Source organism: Neovison vison, chromosome 10 (assembly GCF_020171115.1).
Source record: "Neovison vison isolate M4711 chromosome 10, ASM_NN_V1, whole genome shotgun sequence".
Taxonomy (NCBI): Eukaryota; Metazoa; Chordata; class Mammalia; order Carnivora; family Mustelidae; genus Neogale; species Neogale vison.
The window spans coordinates 54,324,340-54,343,512 of NC_058100.1; the positions used below are offsets into that span (position 1 = coordinate 54,324,340).

Consider the following 19,173-nt stretch of genomic DNA (forward strand, 5'->3'; position numbering starts at 1 on the left):
TCAACTGAAATAAATGGTAAAGCCGATAAATGATAAAAATGGTTTGAGATAATATTTATCCAAAATGTCATGTAATACTTAACGAAGGAAATAAACACACACAGACGCGCGCGCGCGCACACACACACACAGAATCACCAACACTTCTTTGCCTGGGAAAAGCCAAAGGTTGCACTGTTGATAAATGTGATTTAAAATAAAAAGCATTATTTTAGCAACTTAAACAGCAACATATTTGATGTCTCTGTAGGAAATAAGGACAGAGAGTGATATGTTCAACATTCAGGAAACTATTTTCGAGTTCACTCTCTACAAGAAGTATTTAAAAAATCCTAGCTCTTTATTTACTGTTTATTATTCCATGTCTGAATCTTGCTGGGAAGCATTAATTTGCTCTCAAAATTCCAAAAGCCACAGATTTAAACTTGGCATAAGTACAGACTTTTTTTTAGCTGCAGACGTCTGCAAAGTAAAACATCTGTCATAGAAGAAATATATTGTTTTTAGATGTGAAGGTGACACCGTTAAATACTTTCTTCAAAAGTAACCTGCTGGGATGAGAACAGGTTACTGAAGACAACACCATCCTGGTGCAAACGGAGAAATGATTTTTTTCAATCAACATTTTTTATCTAAAGATTACAATATACTCTATAATCAACATATGATGCTCTTCCGGGAGGGAAAGAACTGAAGTCACTTGTACAGACAGCATGCCAGAGGCAACTTGTGTTCTCGTTTCAGGCAAACCCTAATAGAGAGACTGAATACAAAAGTTGGAAGAGAAATAGTATGCAAAAACAAGTTGTTAAGGCCCCTCGAAAACAATAAGACTTAGGAACACTGATAATTAAGAGTAGAAAGGCTCAAGAGTACTTCGAAATGCTGGGTCTACAAATAAAATCTTAACCACATAACAGAAAAATAAGAATATAATATTCCAATTAAACAGCATGAAATTAACCAATTCCAGTATCATTTACGGATAGTCAATAAAATTGTTTTCTACTAAAAAAGTGACTGATACTGAGTTAGATAACTATTTTCAACGCCATCAATTTCAATATGGCCCTCAAAGCTGCTTAGAAACTTAGGCTGCTCAGTTTATATACGGGAAGGGAGCAATTATTTTGGCAAGAGTCAAGCATCCTTGACTATAAAAATAGATATTAAATATAAAAATGGAAGAACTTAAATATAAAAATGGTAGAACTGAAATGGTCAAAGACAAAATAAAAGTCCTAATGGATGTTTAGCAAATAAATTATTTGCACTGTTTGGCTACATTTTTCATGAGATCTTACATTCGAAGATCAATATTAGCATATATGCTGTAGGCAGATGGCAACTTTTAAAGCTTAAAGCAATAAAGAAAGGAGAAGGGAACATGCCTTACAGGATTTCAGTAGAAATCTGTGCACTCTGTAACATATTCCGAGGTAATGTCAATTTAAATTCAAACTTCAAGCTGCTTTACTTATAGCATAATTTAACACTGAGTCTTCTTGCCCTTGACAAGGTATCAGAGAATGAAGTTGACTACGCTACTTAATGCCTTAATATTACTTAAATGAACCAGAATTTAAAGAAGTAATTTTAAACACATAAGTAGGTAAGTTGACTATGACTGGTTATTATGATTTTAAATTTGTAATTTTAAAAGCACTAAAGTTCAAGTATGTATCAAGTCACCAAATAAACATTATTTATTAGCTAAGACTTAAATATCAACTTTAATTTCTGCCACCAGGCAGAAGCTTATAAATAGTCCTTACAGATATGTGACAGATATCTGTTAAAGTGCATATGATCACATCTTTTAAGAAAGACAAACTAAACTTGAAGCAGTTCAAATGAACAATTCTTACCTTTCAAAAGCAGGCCATGAGGTCTCTTCACTTAGTTCAGAACCATCACTGCTACCTAAAATCAAAAGTTATTCTATTTTTTAAACATCAGAATTACAGTATGATTTTGTATTTTAAAAATAGATTCTTTAATTGTACTTCTAAAATCACAGTCATGTTATTCGTGGGTGAACATCCACATATTAATTCTTCCTTCTAGTATTAATGCTGCTAGGCACATTCTGTAGTACGTTGGAATTTAGTAAGACTACCTAAAATAACAAAATAGCATAGAACATTTTTGTGGAGCTACTTACGGCTCAGATGTTAATAAACAATTTTCTACCATTAGGGAATGTACCATAGGCACAAAATTAAGACCAATATAGTTGAGAAATTCTTAGAGGTTCATGCTCTATTTTATCTCCACAAGCCTTTTAAAACCTTTTATTATTCTTAGGATAAAAAGCTTAATGAAATTTAATTTTTGCCTTCAGATGCAAGGTAGAGGAGGACGGAATCCCTAAATTAAAAAAAAAAAAAGGGTGCTGTAACAATCCAAAAACTTTCTCTTTAGCCAGATTAGCAGTTAAAATATAAAGTTTTACATTAACTAAAGAAAAAACTGAGGGGAAAAAACTTAGAGAGTCTAAAACAACTTATACTGATTTGAATGTTATTTTAAAGATAATTCTGGTTCTCAACAAAACTGATCATTAATCTGTCTCTTATATATCAAGTGAACTGTCTATGAGACTTTCATACCAGTGTTCTGTAAGAGACACAAACTCCAGTGCTAAAAGGTACACATTGTAGGTGATGGATTAATGCCTTATCTATGTATTTAGAGTGGTGCTAGTTAAATATATAATATCCTTGGAAGAACAGAGTTAACAGTAACAGAAAAAATTTTCTGGTTGTGTGGTTCAGATGAAACTGGAATAGAGTCCTGTAAATTATTTTTTGATTTGTAGCATTACATGGTAAACACTGAAAATTCAATCATAATTACTATGACTTATTTGCAGAAAAATATAAGTCTTTCTAGAAGCATGAACTCAGAGTGGATATGCTTCTCTTAGCTGGGCCAGACCACTTTAGGTTATCTATGACTTCTATACCACTTCAGAAATGTTAGAGGTCACTGTCCCAAGCACTGGCTACTTTCGCTAGAGTACTTTCTCAAAATCTCCATAGTACAGACTAATATTGTAGATTAAAGCTACAGCTAAGGAAAAAACCCTTTTTTAAACTATAAATTGTGTGTAACATCTACCATCTATGGTTATAAATTACTTTCTTTCCAGAATATAGAGCTTTAAAACAAAAACCGTGCAAGGTATTATCTATGTCTAATGTTCTAATTTACAAACAAGGATATAACAATCTTTACTGTTCATCCACTTAACAGCCTTACAATAAAAATAAATAAATACAAAGGCAAAAATTAAAATAGTCTCTTCCTTTTTTAAAAAAGTTTTTTATATTTAAGTAATCTCTATACCCAAAGTGGGGCTCAAACTCACAACTCCGAAATCGAGAGTTGCACACTCTACTAAGTTAACGGCATCCCTAAAATAGTCTTTTCCTGTTCTGAAAGAAAGGCCTCCAAACTGAGACACTAACTGTAACTGAATGAAATAACGAGATAATTATCTTGTGAAAACCAAAAGAACATCAGTGAAAAAGCCACAGATAAACGAAAGAATTATCATTACAAAATTTATGATGGGGGGGTGGTACCTGGGTGGCTCAGTGGGCCTCTGCCTTTGGCTCAGGTCATGATCTCAGGGTGCTGGGATTAAGCCCCATGTCTGGCTCTCTGCTCAGCAGGGAGCCTGCTTCCCCATCTCTCTCTGCCTGCCTCTCTGCCTACCTGTGATCTCTCTGTCAAATAAATAAATGAAATCTTTAAAAAATATTTTATGATGGGGAAAAGTCAAATATTATATATACTTGAGAGATGTAATTTTAAAAATTATTATTATTTTTTGTTTAAGTGGTATGCCAGATTCCATAGTGTTAACAAATTTTTAATGGGAAGAAAGTTCTTCTCTCTTTTGCAAAATTACACTATGTATTATTTTTCAGGTTGAGGTTGATATTTGCATAGTAACAGCTTCTAGCATTAATGAAAAGGTATCTAAGGTGGCTAACTTGTCTTTTATTTTGTAAATTTTATCATTATTTAATCATTTGTACCTATCAAAAGGGGAACTTTGGAATGTAAAAATCGCTGAATGGTGCTGGAAAGCTCTAAATCAGTTTTGTTCATTGCGTTTGGAACTTTAAAGGGTTAAGGAAGTCAATTTGTTTAAGAAAATGAACTCCTTCTTGGATTTCTTTCTACTGACTATTCATCAATACTGAGATGATCCTATTAATAATAATAGGCTTAGCCCTTGAGCAACCAGGCACTTAATCAGAGAAGCTATTTTCCTCCTCTACTCCTTCTTAAGAAAAACAAAAACAAAAACAAACAAAACATAGTCGAAGGTTTTTCCAATAATCAAAAGAAATAATGCTCATCTAAAAGATTCAGAAAATAAAGTTTAGGAAGTAAAAACAAATTTTCCTCATAACCTCACATCCCTTTCCAGTATGGTCCCAATTTTTTGGTCCCCTTCATCTCTATTCCCTGGCTTCTCGTTCTCCAGTCTACTCCAATCAGGGCTCTGATGCCACTATTTTATGAAGCAGGTCTTATCAAGGTCACCAATGACTTCTATCTTGCCAAATGCACACTGATCAATTCCCATCCTCATTTTTTTTTTCTTGCATTTGATTGTGATACATTAAATACTTCCCTCTTCCTGGGGAAGATACCTCCTCTACTGGGCTTTTGTGATACCACACCCTGATTTTTATTCCTATTTCACTGATCCCTCCTTTGTACTTCCTTTGATGATGCATCTATTAAAAAAAAATACTAGGGGGCCACAGGGTGGTGCAGTAGGTTAAGCATCCAACCCTTGGTTTCAGGTCAGGTCGTGATCTTACAGTCATGAGATCGAGCCCTGCATCAGGCTCTGCACTCAGCACTGAGTCTGCTTGAGATTCTCTCCTCCCTCTGCCTTGCCTGCTTATGTTCTCTCACTCTAAAATAAATAAATCTTTAAAAAAAAAAAAAGGTAAATTTAATCAGACCTCTAAATGTTAGTGTGTCTTCTTTTATTTACATGCTTTCCCTTGGTGACCTCAACCAATCTCATGGCTTGAAATACTATGCTAAATATGCAAACACCCATACTTAGTATCTACAGACCTAACCTGAACCCACTGAGCTCAAGTCACATATTCAGTTATCTGACAGCTCCATGTGGACCAAACACATCTAAAATAGGATTCCCAACTTCTCAAACCCAGTCAACCTTCACAAATACCTCACCACCTACAAACGATTGCTCTTCTGGTTTTCTCTATCATGGCAATGGTACCATCATTTAACTAACTAACTGCTTAATCCAAAAAACTGGGAGTATGCCAACTCTACCCCTTTTCTCATTCCTACAACCAAACTGCATAAAGCAACCAATTCAACCAGCCCACCTTCTTTTCCCACCATTCCTCAAATGCCTCCCCTTTTGGAGTAAAAAATATCAAGCAGTTTTTAAAAATACCATGATTTCTTTATTAACTTCAGTAGGTACTAGTAAGATGATCCTATATCTAACTGCTACTTCGCTTTTTTTTTTTTTTTTAAAGATTTTATTTATTTAATTGTCAGAGATTATAAGTAGGCAGAGAGGCAGGCAGAGAGAGGAAGGGAAGCAGGCTCCCTGCTGAGCAGAGAGCCTGATTCGGGGCTCGATCCCAGGACACTGAGCATGACCCGAGCTGAAGGCAGAGGCTTAACCCACTGAGCCACTCAGGGGCCCCTGCTACTTCGCTTTTATCAAAGTTTCTCTATGTATGTTAGGATTAGTGACTTTTTCCCAAATGTTTTATTAAGAATCTCAGTTTTATACATTGTAATCCTCTCAGAGAAGTATTTCTCACCTATTGATATTCCACTAGAAAGAGTAGAACTTTCTGCTTGGCCACGAGATGGTGCATGGGGCTCCATGACGCTGTCATCTAGTAGATGTCTTGGCCCTGCATTTGGGAATGTTGCACTCTTAAACTCTGCTGTGTTCATTTTATGAATGAAACTGGAAACAAAGAGACGTATTTTTCATATATTTTATTATTGTTGGTTAATTCAGGATATAAAAATACTCTTAAAGATTCAAGATATAGAACATTTACCTGCTATCCTAAACTGACTTTTGAATTCTCATGCTAAGCTATCACATAGATATTCCCATAAAAGCCTAAAATTAACAGTTTAAGGAAAATATTTTAGGAAACCAGGCCAGGCCCTATCTTATGTAACAGATAATATTTTAATTTCATCTTGAGTCTTAGGTCCATTAAAAAAATAGTTCCACATTCACTTTTGGGAAATAGCTATTCAACTTTCACAAAAATTATGGCAAAGGTAAACTATGGGCCCCATTTTGAGTAAACAATCTTGCAAAGGTAACGATGTTAAACAAAAGATCAGTTTCCTTTTCATTATATTTAAGAATGAAAGGAGTAATTTTTATACACCTTTACTTATGGTGACCTACTTTAAAACAAGCAATGACTGTTTTGATATAAAAATTGTAATTTAAAAGGAGAATGGGCAATTGCTTTCCTCATTTTATTTATGATGATACTCTGTAATATAGCTCATTTATTTCCCCCAAATGCAGGGAGAAGCATATTTCCAAATTAAGGTAAAAGAAGAACTAAATGCTTCTAGGCAAACAAGATATTTTACTACATCAGGAAAAAACTACTGTTATACAAATAAAACTGTATTTAACTAATAAAACATAGAGAAAACAAATTCAACTGGAAACAACTTAAAAATCTGAAAGATTAAATGAAAAATGCTGACTTATAGCCCAAGCTGTGGCACTTCCTGTGTCCATGTGGAATCAGGTTCCGAGGGGACGGCGGCGTCTGTGGAAGCAAGGCTCCTTCAGCTGCCATGCTTTTTCTTCCACTCTGTGGAGATGCTCCTACTTCAGGACCTAGAGGTTAAATGCAAAAGAGAAAGAGACAGAGACAGAGACACAGAGGGAGAGAAATTTTTCAGATTGTTTCAAAAAGATTTTCTTTTTAATCCCTTGATAGAAAATATAAAATGTGATTTAAATTTTAAGATGATGATACAGTTAATTCTATTTAATTGACTGAACATTAAAATATTTGCTTTCTGGGGTGCCTGGGTAGATCAGTGGTTTAAGCCTCTGCCTTAGGCTCAAGTCATGATCTCAGGGTCCTGGGATCAAGACCCGCATCAGGCTCTCTGCTTAGCAGGAAGCCTGCTTCCCCCCCGCACCCCCGATACTGCCTGCCTCTCTGCCTACTTGGGATCTTTGTCAAATAAATAAATAAAATCTTTTAAAAAAATAATTGCTTTCTGAATCTTAAAACACAAAATCCAAAACATACAAAATCTGTTAATTTCTATCTTATTGCACTAAGCAGGCAGTATTAGTATTTGCCTCTTTTCAAGAGGAAGAAGCAGAATTAGAAGAGATGGGCCCAGAATATCACAATCATAGATTAAGCCTGGAAGTAATCACACAGAGGAGTCCCAGTTCAGTGCTCATTTACTTTTACACAGTGCTTCTCTCTCTTAGTTTTAGCTTCTTCTTGGAGAAAGAGCATGGGGCAGGTCAAGCATTCAAGTTGGAATTTCAATCTATTTTGACACTGTTAGACTTACATGAGTTAAAAAACCAGAACTTGAAAAGTATAAAGATTTGCAAAAGATCATTTTAACAAAGAAAACAAAAGCAAATGTAAGGGATTCAGATTGCCATGTTTTCCACTGCTTTTAATATACTTTCCCCCTAGGTATCATCATGGCTTATCCCCTTGCTTCCTACACACCTTATTGAATGGGCCTCCAAATACTTACAGGGTATCTAATATGAAGTTTAGTGCCAAAGTCTGCATTTGAAATTTCAAAAAAGGTACTTATTAATAATTTCTTAAACAGGGCACCTGGGTGGCTCAGTGGGTAAAAGCCTCTGCCTTCAGCTCAGGTCATGATCCGAGGGTCCTGGGATAGAGACCTGCATTGGGCGCTCTACTCAGTGGGGAGCCTACTTCCCACTGCCACCCCCCACCCCACCACTGCCTCTCTGCCTACTTGTGGTATCTGTCAAATAAATAAATAAAATCTTGGAAAAAAAAATTCTCAAACAATGAACAATTCTCCCCAATTTTATGTTTTTAATTATGTGTGGTACACATATATTATCCCCATTATAATGCAATAGGTGAATTACAGGATTGTGACTATTTTTTATTATTTTTCGTACCTGGCCCAGTATTAGAGTGAAATTGCTAAAATGTTACTAAAACTGATTTCCATAATTATTCATGTTAATAAAAATTTCCACTCAAACCACAGAAAATTTTAATGTCATCAACCTTCACTGACCAGGATAGTGTATTCTTAGTAAAAAAAGAAGAGGTATTTATAAACACTTACTTCCTTTTTTGTTTGTTGTATATATTTTCCTTGATTAGTTTTTTTTTTTTGTACATTACTATAAACTCCAAGGAACTTCTTAATTAAAAAAACAAAAAAAACCAAAGTGATATATTTTAATACCAAAAATAAATTTTTGCATGCATTATAATGTGCTAAGTATTTATTTACATTGGAGCATATTATTTCTTATTAGGTTATCTGATTTGTTATTCAGTAATCTGAAAAAACTATGCACTAACCTACTAAATCTTCTCTCGAAGCAGCAGAGCGTGGCGTGCTTGTCCCTGGTTCTATCTTTAATGAAAGCCTGAATATTAAAAATAAACAAAACACATAAAATGATTAACATTTGACAATATTAAAATTACATATTTCCTCACCCAAAAAAAGCATTTTAATAACAATCTCAGCTATATATTTTTCTTCAAGAGCAATCCTTAATAATAGTAAATCTCATTTCTTTCATACAAAGCATATCTTATGGTTATCCTTAGAAATATTAGGCAGAGAAAAAAAACATTAAAAAGTTATACTTAAAAACAGAAAAATCTCCCCCAAACTAAATGGTTCAAGACATTTAAAAATATTTGATAAATGACAAAAAAGTGATTTAACTTGAAGTTATACTGATACCTGACACTTAAATTCAGGAATTTTCATGTATTACACAAATTACTTCTAGAATTGTTACTGGATGGACAAATGGCTTCTGTAGCACTGAAAATTTACAAAACATCCCCCAAAATAATTAATTCAACTCTTTTTTTTTTTTAGTATTTTATCCATTCATTTGACAGACAGAGATCACAAGCAGGCAGAGAGGCAGGCAGAGAGAGGGGAAAGCAGGCTCCCTGCGGAGTAGAGAGCCCAATATGGGGCTCAATCCCAGGACCCTGAGATCACAACCCGAGCTGAAGGCAGAGGCTTTAACCCACTGAGCCTCCCAGGCGCTCCTTCAAAGATCTTTAATAATAAAAAAGTTATTTGCAAAATTCCTGGTAAATCCCTGTCCTAAGTCAAAGCTTATTAGCTGATATGTAAGTTCCATTTAGGATAATATATCCAGTTTTGAGTTCCACAGCAAAAAGAGATTATGACTCCTATCAGTAGATGCCATTTCAAGAAACACGGTAATACAGCAGTTGTAGAAAATACTTTGGTATAGCCCACAAAGCCCATTATTACTAAGTATTTGTCTAAATATTAATACTTTTTTAAAAAAAAGCATTCTACCAACTGGAGTTTTTTTAATGAAATTGTACAATACAAGTGATATTCATCATGATAAATCTGTTATAGGTTCTCAACTTATTATTTCCTTGATAACCTCACAGGGAATTATATATGATTCTATTCCAATTATTTGACAGTGTAAAATGTAGTCCTGAACAGACAGATATATGATTAACCAGAACTCTCTGTTCTTTTTCTTTCTACGGAGCAGCTTAATTATTTGGGCTACAGACTATACTGAATTCATTCATCTGATCAACAGCTACTGAACACCTGTTTTGTGTTCGGCACTGTGCTCTTTGCACTGGAACAGAACAGAGATTAAGGCAGAGTATCCTGCCCTCGAGAAGCTTCCAGTTTCGTATGTGGAGGACAGAGAAGTAAATAAAATAACTACAATTTCCTAACGCAGAACTGCAACTGAAAGGAACAGAGAGGAAGCTATGGGTGAGTCACGCCGCTGTCAGCAGTACAAAAAGCAGAAGCATCTTAAAGCACAGCAGTCAAGTCAGAGGCTGGGTGTCTATGTCATCATCAAAACACCATTCAGGAACAGTGATGCTGGTTCACCGAAAAAGAGATTATGTTCGTATTAAAATGGAGGGAACTGTGGAAGATTTCCATCCTGATTAAAAAACACACACTAGGGGCGCCTGGGTGGGTTAAAGCCTCTGACTTCAGCTCAGGTCATGATCTCTGGGACCTGGGATTGAGCCCCACATTGGGCTCTCTGCTCAGCGGGGAGCCTGCTTCCTCCCTCTCTCTCTGCCTGCCTCTCTGCCTACTTGTGATCTCTGTCAAATAAATAAATAAAATCTTAAAAAAAAAAACAACCCCATGCATTAATTTGTAGTGTCTATACTGGTTCCCTATAGATAGATGAAGCTGCCAAAAAAACAGAGGCCTTGGATACCAAAGGTGTCATTTTTATTTAAATCTCTCTCATCAGGGGCACCTGGGTGGCTCAGTGGGTTAAAGCCTCTGCCTTCGGCTTGGGTCGTGATCCCGGGGTGCTGGGATCGAGCCCCGCTTAGGGCTCTCTGCTTGGTGGGGAGCCTGCTTCCCGCCCCCCTCCCCCCGCCTGCCTCTCTGCCTACTTGTGATCTCCATCTGTCAAATAAATGAATAAAATCTTAAAAAAAAAAAAAAGATCTTAAAAAAAAAAAAAGAAAGAAAATCTCTCTCATCAGAAAAACCATTTTTTTCTAATCATTTTAATGGCTCTTATCTTAAAATGCTGACTTTCAGCATACTGAATTAGAAGGTTCCTGAAACACAACTGCATCTTTAAAAAACTATCTTATTCAGTCTCCCATCTGATGCCCCAATACTGCCAAGTGACTGAGCATTTCCCAAAGCAAAAACACTGCTTCCCACCCTAATCCTCTGATCCTTCCATCCCTTGGAACACTTTTCCTCACTCCTTACATGGAGATACCATTTACTCACCTGTTAAGATTAATAAGCCTGAGGTGACACTGTCTCCTGAAACCATTCATGTTCTTTTTTCCCTCATTTTTCCCACTTACAGCTGAGTTAGGTCTCCCCCTGGATCTATGTTCCCATGGCATCCCGAGCATATGTCATCTATCACAGTAATGTCTGCACTGCTTTGTCATCATCTGTCTTGTGGATGTGTTCTGTATGAGATGAGCTGCTTCTTTTTTTTTTTTAAAAGATTTATTTATTTATTTATTTGACACAGAGAAATCACAAGTAGATGGAGAGGCAGGCAGAGAGAGAGAGAGGGAAGCAGGCTCCCTGCTGAGCAGAGAGCCCGATGCGGGACTCGATCCCAGGACCCCGAGATCATGACCTGAGCCGAAGGCAGCGGCTTAACCCACTGAGCCACCCAGGCGCCCATGAGATGAGCTTCTTAAGGGCAAGAACAGGATTTTGTTTTTGTAATCCTGGCAAGTAGCACAAAAAACTCACCTACGGCAAATGCTTAATAACTATTTGTTAAAATGACTGTAATGGGAAGGCCATTCTGGTTCTAGCCACTCATGAAAACAGAAATCAGTACAACAGCATTAGCTTTCCTACAAAAATGAGGGTATCTCACATCAGTATACCGACACTTAAAGCTACTTAATGGCTTCACTGGCTACTGTATCTTTTTAACAAAGTAAGAATTAGCCTAACTAAACACTTTTACTTTCACCACAGTAAATAAAAATTTACCACCCTCTATAACTGTACAATAATTTCTTAGGCTTCACTATTGAATACTTTAACTTCTTTTAAATTCAACAAGTTTGAGCCAGATATAGAAATTTTTAACAACTATTTAATCATATTTTGAGTTTAAGATATCTCACTAGACAAAACATGAACTGTTTTGTGCTATGCCAGTGATTAGAGCTAAGATGGAAGAAATAGTGGTAAATATAAGATACAGACCATCAAACGCAAGAAGCCCCTAACCCAGGGCGACAACAAATCTATGAAAAAACTGCAGCCTTGAAAAGCTGAGCCACTGACCTCAGATATTTTCAAATAAACTATTTTATAAAATAAAAATTGATATAGAAATATAAAGTGGTAATATTATGGTACGGGGGGAAGATGGCAGTAAAGGTGTTTTTATTTTTATTTTTTAAAATATTTTTATTTATCTATTTGACAGAGAGAGACAGAGAGCACAAGCAGGGGGAGCAGAAGGAGGGGGAGAAGAAGCAGGGTCCCCGCTGAGGAGGCAGCCTGACAGGGGACTCAATCTCAGGATCTTGTGATCGTGACCTGAGCTGAAGGGAGATGCCTGACTGACTGAGCCACCCAGGTGCCCCAATAAAGGTGTTTTTAAACATTAATAAAATTTTAGATACATTCAAATATATATTATCTAGAGCTTTAATCTTTGAAGAGAATTTTTTTCTAGTTATTTTCCAGAATTTGTAGCCTTTTATTGGTACTTTCTTCACTGAAAACTGTTGAAACTTAATGGAACAAAGCAGTTGATAATCACATCATACAAGAAAATTTTTATATAATGCATTAATAATGAAAAATAACCTAGTCTCTCACTTTGTAAGTTTTTAAAGTATGTGTAAGTATGGAAGTTTATTGGAATTTATTGGAAAAAAAATTTGTAAAAGACACAAAGTAAAATGAAAGCTTGGGGCTAATTTGCATAATAAAGCTAAGCAAAACCTTTTTATTTGAAATTAACAAATAAAGTTACAAGAAGCATCAGAAGCATCAAGAGATACAAGCTCTTTGTCCTTCCATCTTCGAAAAAACAAAAAAGCCGAAAAAACCCCCAAAACCTGGCAGTTAAGAGGTACAGTAGTCACTGAAAATAAAAAGGCTTAAAATGTAAAAATCCTTCCTACCTTGGGCAGAACTGCAGATGTTAAAAAGAAGGAAATGGGCAGCTGTGTTTTAAAAGTGATTTCTGAAACCCTTAATAAAGGACTTGGTATAATAGAGAAAAGGGTAAGTGTGGTACTGGACATATGCCTCTACCCTAGAGGTAGGAAGGTTCAATATTGTCTCAATCCATAAAAACAAATGAAAACAAATTCAAAGATGTGTCCAAAAATTACCACTACAAAAGGAATAATTTTCCTATTTATAGAGGGTTTCATTATTTTTTCAATCTATTATAAGATAAATTTCCATAAAGATTCAGTGCTTGAATATAAAGAAAGGAAGACATTTACACTGGAACTATCAAAGATCAGCTCTCAACAACTTGAGAAAAGTGAAACACTTTTAAACAAAAGAACAGATGAGGTATTTGTAAATTGTCTCAATCATATCAAGTGCTTAAGAAATACATAAGGGTGCCAGGGTGGCCTAGTCGTTAAGTGTCTGCCTTCAGCTCAGGTCATGATCCCAGGGTCCTGGAATCGAGCTCCCCATCAGGCTCCCTGCTCAGCGGGAAGCCTGCTTCTCCCTCGCCCACGCTCCCTGCTGGTGTTCCCTCTCTCACTGAGTCTCTCTCTGTCAAATCAACAAATAAAATCTTAAAAACAAACAAACAAACAAACCATAAAATAAAGAATGTATACAAATACCTTTATCATAAGCACTGTAAACTGGGATTAGGCATTTGCATGATATGATATAAAATTCAGATGTTTAAACACAAGGGGATGAAAGGGTAGAACACAGATCAAAGTTAAACCACTTCTGAAGATCCAACCTACTTGTAATTATCATCTTCCACAAACTTCTGTAGTTCTTCTATATACTGAACGGAGTTCAGGTATTTTTGAACATGAGGCAACATGGGGATATCTAGGCAAAATGTGATAAATAATTATCTGACGCAGTATATCTTAACCAGAATTTTAAAAGTTAATTTGAGAAATACATACTTAAGAAAAATTAAGGCTGCATGGCACCAAAACTCTAGGAGGACACTACTGAGGTAGATTTTATTTAATGTAAAACTGATGGTAATTTAAAAAATTACAGTTGCATGCTGTTTGTACAGATTAAAAAACAAAACAAACACCAAACACACTCTGGTTTCTCTTCAGATTGTATTAAGAAAACAACAACAACAACAAACAGCTCCATTTACCAAATCCCACATATTTGATAAATGTCCTCCCCCACACATACTTTTAGGAAGTTTTTAAAGTTTTCTTAGAAGTATACACATGCACATAAAATAACTTTAAAACAAATCTATTTTAAATAAATTGAATAATGTAAACTCACTGTTTAACATTTTAAAAATATATACCAGTAATGGTTATCTATATTCCCTACCAAGCTGAAAGCATCCAAACACCATAAAAAATGAGAAAAAAAAATACATTTTTTCTCATTATCTGGGCTTGTGTAAGCTCTTTCTACATGTTTTCCCATTAAATACTCTTGAACAAAAAATTGGTTATTTATTTAATGATGAACTTAAGAAAGCTAGTCAACTGTTACAAGGATCATAGGTCTTAGTCCCTTCCCAAACTGAAAAATGTTAAGAACTATTTCTGTAACCAGGGATATCAAATGAGATGAAGATAACAGAAAATAATCTTATAAATTATGTTAGCAAAGTTGCTACAGAAGAAAAAAGATAAAACAAAATTTTAAATATGAAATACTTCAACTCCTTAAAAGCAAGGTATCAAACAGGATGCTAAATATTAAACAATCATTATTTTCCTTTATAGTAGGATGATGTTACCTGCTGTGCAAAAAATGGCTATCAATTCAGATAAATGAGTCAAAAGAAACACAGCATAATGATGTAGTATTACTCCCCAGAAACGTACCATATTCACAGGACTGCTGTAAATCAGAAATTATTCGAAGGATGTTATTCATCAAATTTGATCTTTGCTCATTTTCTAGAATGCTGCCAGTTGATGGGTATGCTGAATCAATGTATGTTAAATCTGACAAATAGATACCTGAAACAAAATGAGATAAATGAGTGTTTTCTTACTTGTAGTTTGGAAAAGCATGATAAAAATAAGAAAAAAACACAAAACAAAACCTAGTTCATCACTACATTTAAATATATGCTGTATTTAGGATTTATTGTTAATACATCACAGCCTTGCTAAATCATAATCACTGAGGCATAGGTTTCCATGGATTTGGGGTCAGATACATAAATAATGTTTTTGTAAATGTTCTCTTATTAGGGTATCTTGTTTTTATTTCTATTTTAAAGTTTATTTACTTATAATCCCTACACCCAACGTGGGGTACTTGAACTCACAGCCCCGAGATCAAGAGTCACATGTTCTACCAACTGAGCTAGCCAGGCGCTCCTGATGAACTTTATAGCAGTTCCCACAGCATTAGACATGAAGTATTTGTGTATTGTTTTGTTCTGAAGATAAGACAGTTGGATTTCTGAAACAGTGCATGTGACTACAAACTGAAACTCTTTCCCCCACTGCAACCCCACTGCCCCATTTCTCTGTGCAAACAAAATAACCTCCAAATATAAATTGGTTTTTACCAGTTCTAGATATGTAAGGTGACACATGTGAAGTGTGTAAGAAAGACAACTATAGTTAAAGAGAAAAATACACTTTCCTACTTTTTACCCCATTACTGCACATTTCATGGACTCTGAAAAAACCACCTATGTACCACATACACTGCCTTCCAAAAAAGCCCTGTGTTCTTTTTTCATGCTGTTTCTTTCATCTTGACTATTTCCAAGACTTATCTCTGCCCATCTCAATTTTATTTAATATCTAGGTCAGTGTCAACTGTTCCTCAGTTTTCTCACAGACTCCAAGAAAGGAAAACCCCCTTTTTACAGATGAAGGATCCGAGGTCCACAGACATCGACAGACTAATGCCATATGAACTGTTAGTAACAGAGCTGGACCTCAGAGTATATACCTGTACCCTAGCTTCTCCACTACCCGCTGTTATAAATTCATACAGTATCTGTAATACCATTCACTTGGTAATTTTTATGACTTTATAATCTGTTTAAACTCTGTATCTTATCTGCTCACGACTATAAACTCATTTAAGGCAGCTGCTCTATCTTGCACTCTAATAACATGAAAATCTTGTGCAGTGTTTTGACAATAGGTGCTTAAAACAACCTAAAATCTTGGGCTGGCAATCCTTTACTCATCCTATTCATTCTTTTTCCATTCAGGAAGTCTTAAAGGTACTCTTGATGCCATTTATCATAAATACTTCCTTTAGAGACTCTCAACTTCAAGACTTCAAATGAATCTTTAGCTTAGCTACTTTTCCTTCAATCTCAGAGGAAAAAGATCCCTTTTTCCTCTCCACTGTGATTTTGAGTGTAATCACGACAGCCTCCTCACCCGCCGTGGGCTCCTTTCCAGAGAAGAGCGGAGCCTACATTTACACCTCCTTTCTTGAAGAAAACAAAATCAAGGTAACTCTTTGTTCACATCTGATTCCTTCTCTGGACAGGACCCCTGTCCCTTTCGCTGTAACAAACAGCTTGAAAGAGAAATAGACTCCTCCACTTATTTAATCCTTCATCTCTTTTTAATGAAATATTTGACACATATAAAAGTTTATGAGTCAGGAAAAATTATGACAGTCTCTGAAATAGGCAAAAAAAAAAAAAAAATTACCAGGCGTCCTATCTCCAGTGTATCCTTCCGGACTTTCTGAGCTATCTAACAAACTCCGTAAGTTTTTAAAAACTAGTAATAATACAAACTCCTGTCCATAAAAATGCCAATGCCTTATGTTCAGTAAAATGTAAATGATTAATGTTCTACAGATGTTGACCAGTTTTGCAACTATGAATAAATTTATCGTAGCATTCTTGACTATATGGTAGGTGTGATACTTTGAATTCTCTCCTGAAATGGTTGCAGTATCCTCCTGATCCCCTTAAAAATTTAATGATTTAAATAGAACCATGACATGTACTCATCTTGTATTTGTTTAAGAATCATGACTTTACCATTTTAAAAAGTATACTCTAACTCATATAATGTTGGTTGTTATCAAGCAATGTGATACCGGTGAATGACCAGGCAGGTTAAGAAGTAAAACATTACCTGTGCTGTTCATTCCTTGTATCATCTCCCTGCCTCCCCATCCAGAGGTAACCAACCACTGCTCCAAAACTTAAAATTATTCCCTCGTTTTGTTTTTCCCAAGACATCTGTCTGTATCCCTGTACAATATATTTACTTTTGCTTATGGTTAAATTCAATGATAACATTTGTAAACATAGGTACACAGTAAGTAGTTTATAGGTGTTTGTTAAATTTTTAAAAATATGGCCTTCTGTGATTGCTGTGTCTCACCATTTTGTTTCCAGGAGTTATCTGTGTTGTTAAATGCAGCAGTAATTCCTTAGACTGAGAATATATTAACATGTAACTGTATCACAATTTACTTACTTATTTGATACTTTTAAGTTACTTCTTCCCTCCCTACAGGTTGCTACTGACATTCTTATAAGTATCTCCTGGGACACATGTACAAGAATTTTCCTAGGATATATCTCATATTATATTATATATATGGCATTTATATGGTTTATTAATGTTCAGCTTCACACTGTTTTTTTGTTTTTTTTTTTTTTTTTTAAGATTTTGTTTATTTATTTGACAGAGATCACAAGTAGGCAGAGAGGCAGGCGGTGGGGGGTGGGCGGGTAAGCAGGCTCCCCGCCAAGCAGAGAGCCTGATGTGGGGCTGAATCCCAGGACCCTGGGATCATGACCTGAGCCGAAGGCAGAGGCTTTAACCCACTGAGCCACCCAGGCGCCCCTCCACTGGTTTTTAAAGCTTTATCAATTCACACTACCACTGATAGCATTTAAGTTTCTACTAATCCACTCTTGTGCTAACACTTGATATTATCAGTCCTCTTGACTTCTGCCAATCTTATTGGTATAAAATATTATCTTACTGTATTTTAATTTTCCTTTTCTTGATTGGTAATGAGGTTACATATTTATATTTCTATGAAATGTCTTTTATCCATTTTTTCCTCGGGGTTGTCTTTTTTCTTACTGGTTTCTAAGTTCTTAATATATTGTAGAAACCAATCCACTTGACAGTTAAATTTAATCCACTTTTCAACCTACTATATAGTCTGAAATCTGGGGTACCTGGTGGCTCAGTTGGTTGAACACCTGCCTTCAGTTCAGGTCATGATCCTAGGGTCCTAGGATTGAGTCCCGTACTGGGCTCCCTGCTAAGCAAGGAGTCTGCTTCTTCCGCTTCTTCCTCACGCTCTGCTCTTCCCCCTGCTCGTGAACTCTCTCTCAAATAAATGACTAAAATCTCTAAAAAAAAATACAGTCTGAAATCTGTATCTTGCTGAAATTTACTCTAACAAAGGTATAAGGGACCTGCTCATTATTAAATCTTTCAACACCTCTCTTGGTCTCCTGCGGCTCATTAGTGTCTCAGTATTTTTATTATTCCCTTTGTTCTTTGGGGCTTTACTGGCTCCAATGGCTTGGACCTTCCTAGCTCCCCCTGCCCTCCGCCCCCACCTCCCGCCCCGGCCAATTCTTTTTCTTCCTCATGTTCCCTAGAAATTGGTGTTCTCCATGGTTCTGTCATTAATCTCACTCTGCATGTTCCTTTCCTGGATTATCTTACTTCTGTAGCTTCAACCATCACCTAATTGCCAATGACTTTTCAAATCTCTTTTTAGAACTGAAATCTTTAATTTTCAATTTGACATGCCAAAAGAATCATTATTTGTCTCAAAATACATGGCATCCCAACTTCTTACCTTGGTTAGAGATATTACTAATTGTTAAAGTTAGAAAAATTCAAAACTACTCAAGTAAAACAGTTCAGGAGAAACTTACTATCTTGTATTTTCTCCCATATTAGGTTATTAGTGAATACAAGAGGATCAAGTAATATTAAATGATCAAGTAATGCATTATATAACATGTATCAGAGCCTAACAGGTGGCATTCCCTCTGTCCCAATGTTTTTAAAACCAGGAAATATCATAGGAAATATCTAAGTGACTTTCTCTTCCTAAAAAATGGGAAGATCTGGCAATAACGAGGCGCAGCTGAGAAGGGTGCAGATCCCACCGTATTAACCTTAAAGATGCCGGTTTGTCCTAACTCATTTTCCTTTGTTACTTTACTTC

At 35.7% G+C, this 19,173-nt stretch overlaps 1 protein-coding gene across 3 annotated transcripts in view; it reads right to left on the reverse strand.

Moving 5' to 3' along the window:
• RALGPS2 (Ral GEF with PH domain and SH3 binding motif 2) overlaps positions 1 to 19,173 on the reverse strand; it is a 159,291-nt gene that overhangs the window by 22,298 nt on the left and 117,820 nt on the right. For all 3 annotated transcript variants that reach the window (XM_044267335.1, XM_044267334.1, XM_044267333.1), the window contains 6 exons: positions 14,853 to 14,990; positions 13,776 to 13,866; positions 8,628 to 8,695; positions 6,775 to 6,910; positions 5,847 to 5,998; positions 1,869 to 1,923 (listed from right to left, as the gene is read on the reverse strand). In XM_044267335.1, coding sequence (XP_044123270.1) covers positions 1,869 to 1,923; positions 5,847 to 5,998; positions 6,775 to 6,910; positions 8,628 to 8,695; positions 13,776 to 13,866; positions 14,853 to 14,990 — 640 coding nt within the window. The remainder of the gene's footprint in view (positions 1 to 1,868; positions 1,924 to 5,846; positions 5,999 to 6,774; positions 6,911 to 8,627; positions 8,696 to 13,775; positions 13,867 to 14,852; positions 14,991 to 19,173) is intronic.